Source organism: Heteronotia binoei, chromosome 7, assembly GCF_032191835.1.
Source record: "Heteronotia binoei isolate CCM8104 ecotype False Entrance Well chromosome 7, APGP_CSIRO_Hbin_v1, whole genome shotgun sequence".
NCBI lineage: Eukaryota > Metazoa > Chordata > Lepidosauria > Squamata > Gekkonidae > Heteronotia > Heteronotia binoei.
This window is the reverse complement of record NC_083229.1, coordinates 89,104,948-89,121,875: the sequence shown is the minus strand read 5'-3', so window position 1 is coordinate 89,121,875 and position 16,928 is coordinate 89,104,948. Positions and strand designations below refer to the sequence as shown.

Sequence of the window (16,928 nt, the reverse complement as noted above, 5' to 3'; positions counted from 1 at the left end):
TCAAGGGATTAATAAATTGTTTTCATGCTGCTGGCTATAACCAGACAATTCAGTCTCATTCTTGACATTTTTATCTCTGTGGATCACCTTTCTTTCTTCTAATTTTTGAATGCTTGGAAGTTCATTAAACTACCACCTTTTCTATTGTACACCTATTCCCAGACTTAATGGTGAGGTATTAACAGAATTATATTCTGGTAAAATACCGCTTATGAACACAATAAATCTAGAAAACTTCAAGAAAAATTTAAATACCATAAAGTTTTACTTTCTTTTTTATTTTTCCTTTTAAGTAGTATTCTGCATAAACTATGTATGCCTATAGTCACCACAACTGAGTTTGACATGTATTCCATTTGACCTTACTGAAATGCATTACTTAGAAGAAAGATCCATGAAGTTGGAATGGGCTTAGTCAAAAGTACTGGGTTCACAAAGGCCCAGCTGAGCTGTTCTTCATGTCATACTCCCTTCAACCACAAAGCAGGCTCCTTCAGAGAACCTGAAAGCCAGAAACAGGGAATGAAGTGGACTTGACATGGAATAGGTCTGTCACCATTTCATAACCTGTTGTGTAAATTAAGAAAGGAGCTAAGCAACTCGGACTCCAAATGCTGGATGGAAGAAACTGTAAATAGAAAGAAACACATCCAGCCCTTCCCACTGAAGTTATCAGTGCTTTCACATAGGCAACCAGAGTGAATATACTCTGATGAACACATCTATGGATTTTTTTAAAAGTTTCAAGATGTTTTACTCCAGCGTAAGAGTTGGAACTTTGCCTTATCAGTGGTTTGATTATAAATACTAGAGGTCAAGTATTGCATATTTAGTTCAGACACTACAGATCAACAGTCCAAGAAAAGTTAGTGCCCAGAAGACCAAGCTTCATGCAGAGAGACCAGCGGCCTTCAACTGAGGACACAACCCACCCAGACAACCATGCTGCTTCATTAACCTTCATTTCAGCATGGCTTGCTCATGAGCCTCAAAAAGCAAAGAGGCCTTTACCCAGAAAAACTGGGTAAAGTGTCTCAGAGTAAGCTTTCCCTGTCAACCATCTCTGTGCGGTCCTTGCTCCTTCTCTGAACTTATCTTTGGAGACTGACAAAATTTCCAGTGCTTTTGTACCTAGGTGTTCTTTACAGAACAATTGCAGCTGCACTTTAAAAAAATAAATAAATATTAAGTATCAAGCACAATAAAATGTGATATACATTGGAAACTCTGTTCTCTAGCTATCTGATCAAGGCACAGTTTGGTAATAATATATTTTATAAGCAGCATCTATTCACTTTAGTGGGACTTGAGGTCACTGTAATTTGGAGACGCCAGGCTATTGTAGCTACAAGTCATGGAAATTTTTAACTAAAAAACTGTTGCATTCATCTGCACTGTGAACACATAGATGCCTAAGGAGACCAATCATTTTAGGGGAAAATGTAGCTTCTATTCTGTAAAATTCTCATAATATAAACAAATATATAAAAAACTATGGAGTATCCATCTTGGCAAAAAAAAAAACTAATGGAAAAATAAAGTTCTCTGTTACAGTCCATCAATTCTCCATTGAAGCTGCTGCCATTGCTGCCTTCACATTCCCTCGTGTGGATGAAGTCAGTTCTTCAAACTCTGTGTTCAGTTTGCCAATCACCCATTCCAAGGCTTCTCGACCCTGTTAAGGAAAGCACAAGAACTTAATGGATTTAACAGACACAGTACTACAGGATATGCTTCTAAATCTCTCCTCTGTCAGATGCTAGAAGAGGACTTCAAAACCAAATTGCTTTGTCCCCTTTGGGTTTATGGATAGCTTCCTTAAGGCCTTGCTCTGCTGAATTTCTACCACTACTGTGGTGATGTAGGAGGACAATTCTGGAGCTGAAGTAACAGCAAGCACATCAGAAACATACCAGTCAATACACTGCTGCCAATAAAATTACAAAAACACAGGATCTGTGGTTAGATCAGTCTTACCAGACAATGTCCTACAAGACACCTGTCAGTTTTTATTAGCACTGAAGACAGTCTCACAGGGAATGCATGTGTTCATTCGAAGCTCTTAAAAGTGTCTCAGCCCCTTCATGCTGCACTTCCCAATTAAACAGAAACACTTTCTGATTAAACGTTATATATATGCCATTTCTAAAATGAAAAATAAAACCGGCTAGTTGCCTTGTTGCACTTTCATCTGAGGGGAAAAGATAAAGGAACAGCAAACTGGCAAATTTGACTAAAGAAAATGTTAGATAAAGTGATTCTGAACAGAGTCAGCTGATAACCATACATGCTTAGGGGGTAGCAGTAAATTCAAGAACTACAATTTTAGGACATATCTACATAGCAGTCTTGGACTAACCACTGCCTATTTATTAATTTATTGGGGTTATCCTTTCCTACCCTGCAAGTGGGTTCAGAGCACTTTATAGAATGTCATAAAACCACAGAGAATTCCATAAAACTATAACACATCAAAACATTAACTGTAGCAAGATTAAAAACTTCTGAGTACTTTAGAATGTACCTATAACTAACAGCAGTTTGGTGATTAGTTCCAATCCAGTTCACACCAAGCTCAAGACAGGAGGGGCAGCAGATCACTCGGAATTAAAACACTGCATCTGGTCCTCATAATGTGAGTGGTGCCATGGGATGCTTGAAGCAGGGGAGGCCAATGTTATTAGATGTCCACCTCACCCAAAGGCCTGGTGGTAGATCTCCATTTTACAGGCAGTGGCAGACTGACCAGGGTGTCAGCTTGCCCAATGGCAAGTGGGCCCCTGATGAAGTGGCCCCCCTTAAGCTTTAGACAATATGTTAAAAATGTTAATGACCTTTTAGTAGCTTGGAAATATAATAGGCGTTCCAATATTATTACCGTAATGCAACTAAAATTTATGTTGTATTTAGGTTGGCAGCCTCCAGGTGGGGTCTGGGAATCTCCTGCTTACAACTGATTTCCAGTTGACAGAGACCAACTCCCCTAGAGAAAATGCTATCTGTATTTACATTTAGTATCTACTGTATACTTCCAATAATAAGTACATTATATGTACACTATATGTACACTATAATTACATACACACAAATATGTGTATAAATATATGTGTGTGTGTGTATGAGCAGTGGCCAAACTTGCTTAACGTAAGAGCTTCAAGACATGAACGTCAGATGTTTGAGAGCCACAGGGGAGGGAGGGAGGGAGGGAGGGAGGGAGGGAGGGAAGGAAGGAAGGAAGGAAGGAAGGAAGGAAGGAAGGAAGGAAGGAAGGAAGGAAGGAAGGAAGGAAGGAAGGAAGGAAGGAAGGAAGGAAGGAGGGAAGGAAGGAAGGAGGGAGGGAAGGAGGGAGGGAAGGAGGGAGGGAAGGAGGGAGGGAAGGAGGGAGGGAAGGAGGGAGGGAAGGAGGGAGGGAAGGAGGGAGGGAAGGAGGGAGGGAAGGAGGGAGGGAGGGAGGGAGGGAGGGAGGGAAGGAGGGAAGGAGGGAAGGAAGGAGGGAAGGAAGGAAGGAAGGAAGGAAGGAAGGAAGGAAGGAAGGAAGGAAGGAAGGAAGGAAGGAAGGAAGGAAGGAAGGAAGGAAGGAAGGAAGGAAGGAAAACAAATAGATGGGGGAGGGGGAAATAAAGCAACTTTAACTTTAAATGTATTTTCCAAGCCGCTGGCTGGCTTGGAAAAGTGATTCAAAGAAATATGCCTTCTCCAAGCTGACCAACAGGGTGGTGGGGGCTTCAAGAGCCACACAATATGTGCGAAAGAGCCACATGTGGCTCCCGAGTCACAGTTTGGCCACCCCGATATACATACATACAATTATTTTGCAAAAGTTTTAATTGTACCTTTTCTCCTTACATATTTTTGAAATTTTTATTTATTTATTATACAATGATAGCCTTATAGTTGTGGGTGGGCCCCCTATGTCTCCTGGCAACCAATATTTTTAGACCTAGTCTGCCACTGCTTACAGGCCCTGAAGAACTAACTAATCCTACAGGGGCCTGATCTCAACTGGGAACGTGTCCCACCAGGCCAGGACCAGAGCTGAGAAGGTCCTGGCTGAAGCAGATATCTTTTGAGCCAGGGACTACTAAACAGTGCCAGTCTGAAGAGCATAAAATTCTTTGGAGAACATATGGGAAGAGATGGTCCTGCAGGTATGCTGATTCCTGGTCACATAGGGCCTTAATACCATAACCTTAAACCTGACTCTGCTCAACCGGCAACCAATACAGCTGGTGCAGAACTGGCTGAATGTGCACCCACACTGATGTTCCAGTCAGGAGGCAGGCCATTGTATTTTCTACCAGCTGAAGCTTCAGGTTCAAGCCTGCATAGAGTGAGTTGCAGTAATCAAGCCAAGAAGTCACCATTGCATAGATCACTGATGATAGGTCATGGGAGGAAAAGTAGAGAACCGCCTGCCTGGCCAGGCAAAGATAGTAAAAAACTGATCTGGCAATGCTGGTAACCTGGGACTTCCAAAGAAAGGGAAGCATCCAGGATCACAACCCTGACCCCTTACCATTGGTGCTGGGTAATGGTGCCCCACCAAGAGCTGGGAGTGGGATTCCTGCACCAATTCCCCCTTGAGTCAGGAATAGGACCTCCATCTCAACTGGATTAAATTTCAGTAGGCTCTGTTGTAACCAGTCAGCCACAACCCTAATGCCCTAGCCAAGATGTCTGGGATGGAGTCTAGCCATCAATCCATCAACAGATACAGCTGGGCGTCATCAGCATACTGGTGACAACCCAGCCTGAACCCCCAGATTAAGTGGGGAAGAGAGCACATACTGATGTTACTTTATAGCCCATCATTTTCACTGAGACTCAAATGGATTACATGCAATCAAAATTTAATGTAACATCATAGGACTAAGATTACAAAAACAGAGACAGTACACAAAAGTATCAGACATGATACATCATGTAAAGTCAAAACAGAAAACAATGCATTAACAGCAGGATAATACACACAACATGTATACCCCACCATTTCAGATCCTGGCAACTGTAACTGAAAATGCTGAAGAGTTGGTTATTATGAATTCCTGATGCTTCTGCCTCACAACTACAAAGCTCAAGTGTCCGCAGAAAATACATAAATCTGTCACTTAGATAGGCCTCTAAAAACAAAGCAAAAGCTTCACTTCTTTCAGAAAGGCCTACATGATACATCATTAAATTTTAATTTACTTTTCGGCTCCATCCTTGAACCCAATGGCACAATCTGGCTCTGGAATCAAAGTAATATAATATGAGACTAGGAAACCCATTAATACTGTTACCCTGCTCTATTATAACCCGCCAAGAGCAGAATTCACAAGATCATTGCCGAATGGAGAGCAAGAGCTGTCACTCTGATAGTACCAAGTGTTTCTAATCATAAATGATGAGCTGCACATTTCAACACACTGCCAAACAGAATTTCTACTCATTGTAAACTTCAATTCAGATCAGATCATTACAGTAAATTAGCCTCAATGCTGTTAACTGAAGTTTCCTGCGGCTGAAGCAAAGCAAAGCTGGATCTGAGCACAAAGTCACTTAGACAAAACAATTTAAAGAATCTGAAGAAGCCAATCAACATGAAGACACTGCAGCTTTTTTTAAAACAATGTTTTGTGGGTTCCAGAGTCTCTGCAGTACTTCTTGCAAGTATTGGCTACTCATCCTTTCCCAAAGTCATTGAAGGACAGATCACAAGAACTACTGGAAGAACCAGGAATGGACCTCTAATACCAGCCATGCCAATCCCAATTTGGATCAGAATCACAGCCCAATGGCTAAACCACACCTTGGTGCTGAGGCATTTGAGGTCAAGAAACTGGCCATAGTGGGGGAGGATTCAAGTGCCTCCCTTTCCCTGAGGAAACTATTTATCAAAAACAAATGTTTCAAAGAGCTATTCATGGATAATCCCATACTCCATTCTGTTTGATCCTAAAGGGTGATTTAATTTCATTCTACCCTAAAGGACTGCTTAACACAAGTATGCACAATATGAGCAAATTACATTCTGACAGAGGATTGGTTTACAGAATTTCTCATGTACCTTAAAACATGATATCATGACTTCAAGTAAGCACATTAAACAATTAAAACATGCACCTAAAATGTTAATGCATATGGTAACACTACAGCAAGCATACAAAATGCAAGTTAAAAATGAGGTATACTATTTTTAGTGGTTAGTATCTGAGACACTTGTGTACTCTCTTAAAGACTGAAATTTGCCTAAAGAGTCTCACAGGCTAAACAGTAAAACTGAACACATACAAAGCAACTGCCAGATATTTAGAATATATACACACACTCCAAATTCAAATGTATATAAGTATGACACGACACAGTGACATATTGGTAAATGTTTGGACTCAAGTAGATAGTCAGGAGTCCATGCATAGGACTATCTACTTCAAAATTGGTAAGAAACTCAAACAGGAACAGTCAAAGAGAATATTCAAGATAAGAGCCGGTGGGGCAGTGGTGGAAGGAATAGAATCAGATAAGGACAGGGCACTACGGAAGGCAGTATTCCTCCCATGCCACTTTTCTCAGTTTATCTCATCACACACATATCTCATCAGAAGTTGCTTTTGCTTAATGGAAGAAGACAAGACATTTGTAGGTTTTCCCCATAAGGAAAGAGGCAGCTTTTATAAAAGACAATCAGATTGGGAAAACAGAGGGGAGAGGGTAGCTTTAGCTCCACAACAGCACTACAGTCCCAATCTAATTCCCCTCCCCCACTAAAGCTGTACAGCTCTCCTATCCATCATCTACAAGGACCTGAGGGTCAAACAAAAGAGGTAAAACTATTGAAGCGGGTGCTAAACATGCCTCTCAAAACTCGACATTTGCATTAGTTGTAGCAGTGTAAGAATACAAAGACAAAACTTATTCTATTATCACAACACGAATACTGACATTAAAATAAACTTCTATAGCTTGCGTAAGTTTTAAACCACACAGAAAGCCAGAGCCAGTGAGGACAGAGTAGACACTACTGTGGTAACGGTACTCTGCAAGGCCAGAACTAGACATAATGCATAACTGCTCCTAAAAACAGCAACCCTGAGTTTACTCCACTTCAGTCTCTCTTCCTCATGATAATGTCTAGTAACACAAGACATCTGATGGGAGATAGTCATACCAACACTTTACCTGCCCTCAGATTGCTGCTGTTTTAAGTGACACCCATGGACCTCCCATCTCATCTAGCCTTGAGGCCATCTTAACGAAATAATCTGACACCGTGTTTAAGTCTTTAGATTGTGAGCTACAAAACTGCATACTAAAGAACAAACGTTCTGCTCAAGCAATGATGATGTTAGGTTCCTACATTGGTGACAACATGTGAAAACTGCTATATCATAGGCCAAGTCCAGAAATTACTGGAACCACTAACAACCTCAAATGTAATACCCAAAGGTAGTACAAGTCTTAGATCAACATACCTTCACATACTCTCAAAATGTTTTCATCGAGCCTAGCTTTTTATTTTTTTCTAACCAACAAATAGAAGACATCCTAGAACAGAAGGGTTGGCATTATTAATTTTTTTTTGAATATCTCAATTGTCTTGTGACAAAACCTTTAAAAGTAACCAATGCTCCCCAATTCTCATGTTACAAAGAATAAGGGTGCAGTTCCTGGATATGCAATGTATGCGTGTGTGTGTGTATATATATGAGGCATGCAAGTAACATCACAAACACATGCACAGATTTTCTAGAAATTGAAATGCTGTACCAAGATAACAAATGCTGGTATTACCACTAGTTAGTACAAAATGCAGCTGTAGAAAGAGACTGCTAGCTTAGAGCACTTTCAGAATGTTGAATTGTCCACTCAATAGCATCCCACCCCTGGAGTAATACAGAAAAGATTTACAACTTATGTCATAAAGTTCTTCCAACATCATTCCAAATATAATCCTGCAACCTCAAGTGCCCACATATAAAACATTTCCAAGTATCACAGTAAATTTCAAGCAATAGCCTCAAAGGATTTTTTTTGGGGGGGGGGGGGGAAGGGGTGTCAGAGCACCCTTTAAAGTGGCAGAGATAAGCACAGTTCAAATGAACACACATGTTTCTGCCCATGTCATACTTCCTTGTGGAGATCTGGTAATACCACTACATGAAATTGCCTTGGAATTCATAAGTAAAGACAGCAAGAGAAGAGCTCACATTCCTTTTTAAAGCAATATAACTAGGCAATATGATTTATATAAAATGATGTATCGCTGGTATCTTACCCCAGAAAGACTAGCTAAAATATATCCAAACTACTCAAATAAATGTTGGAAATGTAAGAAAAACAAGGGGACTCTATATCACATATGGTGGCAATGTGGGCATGCCAAAAAATATTGGTCCCAGATTAATATCTGAACCCAAAATTTTTTAAAAATAAGGTTCCATCATTCGCCGGAATTGTATCTATTAAGTGTCAGTAAAGAAAGCATCTCCAAAACTGTGAAGAAATTATTACTCCATATAGTCACAATTGCTAGAATTCTATATGCAAAATATTGGAAAGTTGCCAAAATACCTGATAGAGAAGAATTTCTATTAAAATTATTTGAAGCCGCTGAAATGGATACATTGACTACAAGGTTACGAGATAGAAATTTGCAAGAATGTAGACAGACATGGGAACCAATATATGTATGGGCTAGAAGTATGGGAATTGTTATGAGAAAATAGAAATTGTATAAGTCCTTCAAGCTCCTGGTATGGATGGGTGGAAGGGTGGTGGTGCGAATGTAAGAGGATGGTGGTTAGTTAGAGACTTATGTTGTATGTTAGGTATAGATGTCAATTTGATGTATGTTGTGTATTGATCAATAAATGTTTTAAAGCATTAAAAAAATAACTAGGCAATATGATATGGCGGGTATTTTAAAACACTTAAAAGGAAAGATGAAATAGAACTACAGCAAAACAGCTCGACAAAACCAGCAGTTTATTGCTTTCTGAAGGGTACATGCACACACACAAATCTTACAAAGGAGAACTGCCAACAGGGAATCAGTCATGTTTAGCTTGAGTCACACCTCAATGGCACATTAATCTGGGCGCAAATTCTGATTGATTTGTTTAGGGTTCAAAACACACAGCCCCTACGCAATAATATTCTTTTTAGAACTAAGCTACTCAGCTGTGGCTCTATGGTCCATTCTACCCAAGTATGTTCAGAAGTTCCATGGATTTACTCCTTAGTAAGTATATTTAGCACTGCAGCCATAGAGAAGTAAAATGGGACTGCTGGCAGCTAGCAGAGATCAGGTTTACAAAGATCGCAAGGGCAAACAGTGAGCCTGTGCCACTAAAGCTGACAATCTACATGACAATCCAGCTAGCTGGCCTCCTTAAAACCAACTAATTTGAACTTCATTCAACTTTTCCATATACACAAATAGATCTAGTGATAGTCTATTCTTGTAAGTCTTTCATCCCTCTGCACCAAATACATGGGGATACTTGCATGCACCTTCTTTTAAGTGTTGCATTATGGGAAGTCACTTCTCACCAACTTCTTACTTCAAAAATTCACTTTTGAAAAAGGAACATGTTCTGGCAGTTTTATACAAGAAGTACTTTAGATTTCCTTCATGATACTCCACACACAGGGCAACTAGAATGTGAACTATTATTCACAGTTCTTAACACAGAAGGAAACAGTAGACTTCTGTATGTAACAGTTTTCTCTGTTATCTGGACATCTAACATATATGTAGTTCTCATTTCTCTTGTTTTGGATGCCAAGAGAGCAAGAAGCCACCACTGTGGAAGCCTATAGCCAACCTATACTCACACCTCTGTCTTAACTGGGCAGATAGCTGCATTTCCTATTGGTGAGCACACTATTTAGATCACATGGCTAGCCTTCAACACTCCTGTTTTCCCCTTTCAGTTATAAATTTCTGTTGGCCCACTAGGGCCTAGATATCACCATTTTAACTGTCTTCTCAGAGATCCCCAATCTTTCTGAGTTGATGAGCACCTTTGGAATTCTGACACAAGGTGGTGGGTGCAACCACAAAATGGTCACCACAGAAGCCTAAGCCAACCACAAAGGAAAGCCAAGTGTAAAGGGCATTACTTTATAAAAGAGGAGTAAGAGAATAAAACCCAAAACTGTGGTGCTAGTTGCTACTGAAATAACATTTTAATTTGTGCAGCTAATCAGATCAGGCCCCCTCCTGAGCAGGAACTCTGCCAACTTTCTAAAAGCACTTGGCAGGCACCAGTAAAGCTATGTTGGGGACCCCTGATCTACATACTAATGGACCATCAACCACACTGCATGGCAAATTGTTCTCACCTGCAAAAAGCAAGTACCATGACTTGTGTCTGTGCACAGCATTGAATTTTGTGAATGCTGACTTATACTAAGTAGACAAGTTTGCATATTTAATGCCACAAAGTTATTTCTCAGACTAAAGATAACTAGTTCAGATAAAGTTAGACTGCAGGTAGCAGTTCTTAGCTCCAAATACATTATTGTTTAATAGTATTGAAATTTGTAGACTGCTTTTTAGTGGAATGGACATAAAGAACCCTTTGGACACTGCCAAAAGCAAATGAATCACTATATACCAGAATAATGCTACACCATCAGCACTGAAAAGATTCTTGATTTAAACTATAAATTATCCACAATCAATACGCATACTTTATATACCTACCTTTCTTGCATTGGAGGATATTGAATTTGCCATTAAACTTTCTAAGTAACTGCTGAGGCTAACACCTTTCACTGTAATAATTGCTTCTTGGGTTAGCACAGTTCTGAAAAGGGAGGAAAAACGGTATCAATACAGAAACAACACACTACCAATCAAATATTTTGGACTAAAAGGCAATGAAAAAGAACATTCCAACTTACTTTTCAGGATTTTCAGGGTGAGGTGTATAGACTAATCGTTCATCAACTGATACAAGATTTGTAAGTGTAATCTTAAGAGAAAAAGGAAAATTCATTTTTCTCACTACTGTTCTATCTTTAGTCTTAATGTCTACAATTTAGAAGTTATAGTTGATAACAGTCAAATTCCAAACTAGATTCTGGGCTTCTCTACACAAAAGGCAACTTCCTTTCATATGCGTGTGTGTTTCCACACATGCATGCTTTTTAAAATAGTTAGACAGCAGGTAGCATAGTAGAACCACAGCTCCTCTAAGCATCAGTACGAAAATACTTTCATGCCAACAGTCCTACTCACCTTGGGAGCTTCCTCCCTGGAACCCAGTGTCCTGTCATGAGTTTGGAGGGGGGACTACCCTATAGGTGCACAACTACCCTAGAAGCGCAGAACCACAGATCTAATGCACAGGAATCCAAGACAAAAGCATTTCTACATGCCATCTCGCCTTGAATCTTTTCGGATTATTTCTGTAAGACAAATACTTCCAAAGTTGTCTATGACTATGATCATTGCTGTTTATCAGAAATTCCATTTTCTACCCATAGGATTTTAATCCTGCTCTAAATGAGATTTTAGTGCTCGTTTTACTTTCTGTAGTAGTTGGTCTGTCCCAGAAAGATGGGACTTTAAAAAATTACATTTTCTTAACAAATATTTGGTTTGAACAAAAAAAACTCTTATTGTGCTTCCAGTTTCAGCCTTACAATGGCATTCTTCTGCCTTAGGAAAGCCTTAACGGGCAATGCATTAAACAGCTATCAGGAATTCACCCGTCCTACCAGCAGGTGCAAAATACATTATTTTGTGTCATTACTTACATTCGTGGAGCACAGCACCATTTTCTTTTCCATTGGATCTACCACAGAATGTTCTTTAATATATGTAACAGTTCTACTTGTTCCCAGAATCTAAAGTAAGGACAAATATATGAATCCAAATTGAGACTGATGAACATATCGAAGGTTATTGGTAAATGTGTTCCTGTAAAGCACACTATGGTAAGCCCAATCAGAACAAACAGTCCCCTTGTGCTTGTTCCTCTACATGCACATATTCACTCTGAACAAACCCTCAATGTGAGCATTTAATGCTACAGCAGTTGTAGGCAATGCTGTCACAATATATACACTGAAAAAGTACAGAAAGCTCATATAATTCTGAATGTCATCTACTTCCAATGAAAATTCCACTCACTGCCCTCACAGTATCACTGCCCACAATTATTCAGTCTATAAGCAGGAGTCTAGCAGCACTTAAAGACTGAACTGAACAAGGTGCTGCTAGACTCCTGCTTATATTTTCTGCAATTGGCCAATATTACTATCACTCTAAAGCTATTCCACTTATTTAAAAACTTACAGCTTTAACAATACTTGGCAGGCCCCATTCAGTGCTCAGAAGTCGGTGGCTGTGCAACCGTCCTTGACTATCAAGGCTTCGGTCCAGAACATCAACTCCTACTACAGATGGGTTCATGGGATTGGGGTACTTTCGCATAGCAGCTTTTATCACAGTGTCCCATGGATGTCTAGGAAAATGAAACAGGAGAGAATTAACTGATACATGTTTAAGGATTCAATACATGCAATACTGGTCCTGAATTACATTTTGGGAAATGTAAAATACACATACAAATGACACAGCAGCAGTGATTTTTAAACTACTGATCAGCAAATGAGAATTTGCATATTAAACGCACAATTTTAAACTTAGGGGCAGAAGACAGAGTAAGCTGTACGCATGCTTGACATATAGAATGAAGTATTTTTAAAACCACCAAGGTGTAGTGGTTAGAGTACTGGACTAGGAAATCTAGGAGACCCAGGTCAACTCCCCACTCCGGCATGAAAGCATACTTGGTGAGACCTTGTCCAGGCACATTCAGCCTAACCTACCTCAATGGGTTGTTGTGAAGATAAACTGGACAAAAGGCAAATTCTGAAAGCCACTTTCTCTCTTGAGGACCAGACCACAGAGCCATAGTCTTTTGTGCACATGCTAGGTCTTGAGCATCTCCAGGCTCAGTACCACGGAAAATGTAATTTATGGAACAGTCTGGTTTCAAATGAAAAGCCCTGTGGCGCAGAGTGTTAAAGATGCAGTACTGCAGTCCTAAGCTCTGCTCATGACCTGAGTTCGATCCCCAGTGGAAGCTGGGTTTTCAGGTAGCGGGCTCGAGGTTGACTCAGCCTTCCATTCTTCCGAGGTCGGTAAAATGAGTACCCAGCTTGCTGGGGGGAAACTGTAGATGACTGAGGAAGGCAATGGCAAACCACCCCGTAAAAAGTCTCTTGTGAAAGCAACATCACCCCAGAGTCGGAAACGACTGGTGCTTGCACAGGGGACCTTTCCTTTTTCCCTGGTTTCAAATACAGCCATTCTGATTCAGCAGCAATCTATTACCAATACCAATTTTTTTTAAAAAAACCCTGAGGTTTACACAGGTTGACTATGGTTCTCCAGTGTAATATCACCCAGGTTAGAGTATCACTAGGCAGTAGTTCTCACATCCACTGAGAAGAAACAAACTGTTCAAAGCATCAACCCTTTATTTGCAAGGACACAATTTCATGAAGCAACAGCTTCAGCTGGTCTTAGGAATGCTGCCGCACAGAAAATGTTGCAAGGAAAATGTGGAATGGATCTGGGCCCCAGAGACCTTAATGGAAAGTATATTCTGCATTTGCTTTGCAAACCCAGAATTGCTTCCTGCTTCAGCCTCCAAAGACAAGGAAGGAGGAGCTGGGAACTTCAGCAGCCTCAGAGCTTCAAAGGGTGAGGACATGAGGGAGCATAGAAAAAAGAACCCCACAGGCCTGATTAAAGACTTGGGCAGGCCAGTTTTGACCCCTGGGCTGGACATTTGATACCCCTGACCTACAGCCCCTCAGTAAGCCTTGAAGTTCAAAAGCTCCAACAGTCTCCCTCTGTATTCCATGCACTGCCAGCAAGGTGGAGCAGCAAACCCATACTGGGGATAATACAAATTCAGGAATCCACCCTCTTAGAAGGGTGCTCTATTAGACATTGACACACACCAGGAAGTTCAAATAAGAAGCCTGCAGACCTTTAGCAGGGCTGTTAAACAAACAAGTAATGTAGCAAAAACTTAATAGAACTGATATCCCTCACAGTCTTGTCTAGTGTTGCCAGGACCTTGAGGTGTACTTTGGTGTTGAAATGAACATGTTAAGAGCAGCCGAAAGGAACTTAAAGATAAATACATACACAATACAGTTTACTCTTTAGCTGTTCTTTCAGGTAGAACTAAAGAAACCTGTCCCCTGCTCCCAGCCATAAACAGAAGCAAAGCAAACACCAGCAGTCCCAATATAAGTGTTTCAGTGTCTAAAAGCCCTAGAGTACCACACAGTCCATATCACAACTGAATTAGTAAACTTCAAATTACAGGACTAAATCTGGATTAAAGAGTACTTCTTGAGTCACAAAGGCCTGCACTACTGCTTCCTCCTGCTAATTAACATTAATTCCTCTATTCAAAACAAGCTTTTAATATTGCAGTATACATGTAATAGCCTAACCCTGTTCCTGTTTACTGTAATTGTGCACAACTGCAGCACAAAAATAAGAGAATAATAGAAATAATTTATGTTCGTTGAGAATATTCCTTGTTACAGAACTGTCAATTTTCATTCAATTAGAAGATCAGGTATTAAGGTGAATCCTGCAAAAGATTTCCTTTGAATCCTCATCCCTGCAACACACATCCCATTCCCCCTTCATTCAGTTCCTTGGGGTCACCTGTTCCTGTAGAATTTCAAATGGCATTTCAAACTATTGTGAAGGGGGAAAGATTAACAAAGTAACCTCCACAGATGGAAAACCCTTCCACCAGTAGATATTTTTGGCAAGAGCCAAGTTATTATACTTAGCTGCTATATAGTCACAAGGTGTGCTACATACATATCATGAGCCAGTCCAAGGTATTAATTAAATTCGTTTGGTATGCTTATGCCCCAGGCTCCTGCCCTGTATTCCTCAGAAGGTATGACAGCCATTCTTGCCAAGACCATTCTGGTGCATAATAAGCTAACTACCCTTCCGAAAACAAACTGTCCATACATTTAGATAAGAGACCAACCTTTTACAAGCAGTGGCCCAGTTTGCTTAATTGCAAAATTCCAGGATGACAGTTATGAATTAAATTGGTAGAAACAAAGCAAAGAAGTGGCAACAATCCCTTTTAATTTCACTCTCCCTCCCCCAAGTGCAAAATTTCTGCTCAATTGCCAGACTGAACAATTTCAACACGGCACACAGGCCTCTCAGCAGCCAAGCTTATTTATTACTCAGTGATTATTGCAATATCTATATCTTATTTATAAAGGAAAAGAAAACACCCAGTTTATTAAAACTCCCTAGCCTACACTCCAGACTATACAGTGCAAAGTCCTAAGAACGAGAGTCATGAGAGTGACATCTCCCCAGGTAGAGCCTCCAGGTCTCTTATCAGACATTACGAAGGACTACCCACTCCTTGCCACTGGCATGGTAGGACTAATACGACAGGTTTACACGTACGGGAGTATTTTTAGAAACCAATCCTATCTAGCAGCCCACACTTCTGCAGGGAGAATTCACTGCCATGACCTCTGAAGGATAAGGCACTCCCCCTTTTATCCCAAATAAACTTCTGTACGAAGGGAAATGAGGACAGTTCTGTGAATGAATGGAGAAACGTTTTCAGCTTTCCGGGGGGGGGGGGGGGACTGGAAACCGTACTTAAACCATGATGGACCAAAGCAGGGACTCCTGCCCCCGCTGCCGGTTCTCACAGCGCGGCTCTTTGGCAACAGCGCTTCTTCAAGGCGGGCTGAGGGCTCTGGAAGGGGAAGGCTGGAGGGGTGTCGCAAGGAAATCCCGATCACCCCCTCCCCGTTTCTAAGCACTCGGGCAACTAAGGCGGGCGGCCAAGACATCCCACACAACGTAGTTAACACTGGGAAACCGGCGTATTGCAACACGTCAAGCTCCTTACGCCGCTCCCCGGGCCGGGGTCAGTTGAGGAAACGAGGCACTACGACGGCGAAAGGCTGAACAAGCCAGGTAGGCTGCATGAAACCAGGATGGACGTTTTCAAAGCACAACCGCAGGAGGAAAGAGAGAAGCCAGTGGAGGGACCTGCTCCGGGTTCCCCGACCCCGCCACTTACTTCTTCCCTCCCCCCACCCGCATTCCAAAGAGAAGAGACCACCTCGCCCCCCCTTACCCGAACACGTGTTCCGAACTCCAGATCTTCATCCTGCGGGGCTTCGGAATGCGGCGATGGCGGCTGAGCGGAAGGAACCGGCTTCTTCGCCCGCTGAGAAAAAAGGCAGCGCTTCCTCCCCGGCAAAGGAATAGCGATGACGACACCGCTCTCGCTGACGACACCTGGACAAGCCGCCCCCTTGCGTCAGAGACGTGGCCCCACCCCCATTGCTGCTTCCCCGCTGTTATGGAAGACGCTCAATAGGCTGAAGGCGGGAGCGCGCTAAAGGTCTCCGCATGGACACGAGACGCATCCCACTCTTGAAGAAAGGTGCCCTGGGGAGGCCGGTGGAACTAAGCGTGCTTGCGTCATCGGGCGTCCTAAGACGCGCCGACCTTGCACCGCAGGAGGCAGCACGTGATCCCTTCCCAGGGTTCCTAGCTCTCGAGACTCCCCCAATGAGGGGGCGTTGCCTTGGTTGCGGTTCGAGTGACCTGTGTTTGTAAGGTCGTCCTTGGAATGACGCGCCTGTATCCCTTTCCACCGCTCGCAGGGAGCAGGCTTGCGGAAGGGAAGGGGAGGCGAGGCCGCCTTGAATCTATAGTAGCGCTTTCCTTGCAGAATGAAACCCGGCAGTGTGAAGCCGCTTTCACACTAGTGCGGTGAAAGAATGTTATCAAAGCCACTTCCAAGGGTTATTTAAAATGGTCTGGTTATTTTAGATGTATTTTAACTTATGGATCTGATTTTAATATTGTTAATTTTTATGATGAAACCCGCCCT

The 16,928-nt window shown here is 41.7% G+C and overlaps 1 protein-coding gene across 2 annotated transcripts; it reads right to left on the bottom strand.

The window, feature by feature from the left end:
* Nucleotides 1-257: 257 nt before the first annotated feature.
* PRELID3A (PRELI domain containing 3A) lies at nt 258-16,563 on the bottom strand. Of its 2 annotated transcripts, none has more exons than XM_060244034.1 (6): nt 16,164-16,563; nt 12,293-12,461; nt 11,752-11,841; nt 10,894-10,964; nt 10,694-10,796; nt 258-1,675 (listed from the first exon to the last, which is right to left on the bottom strand). In XM_060244034.1, exons 1-6 carry the CDS (start codon nt 16,193-16,195, stop codon nt 1,559-1,561), a joined length of 582 nt encoding a protein of 193 aa, XP_060100017.1. In that variant the 5' UTR covers nt 16,196-16,563; the 3' UTR covers nt 258-1,558. The 2 variants fall into 2 exon arrangements, with proteins under 2 accessions (XP_060100017.1, XP_060100018.1); XM_060244035.1 differs by lacking the exon at nt 258-1,675 and adding an exon at nt 7,746-7,865 and having other exon boundaries at nt 16,164-16,510.
* Nucleotides 16,564-16,928: the final 365 nt, after the last annotated feature.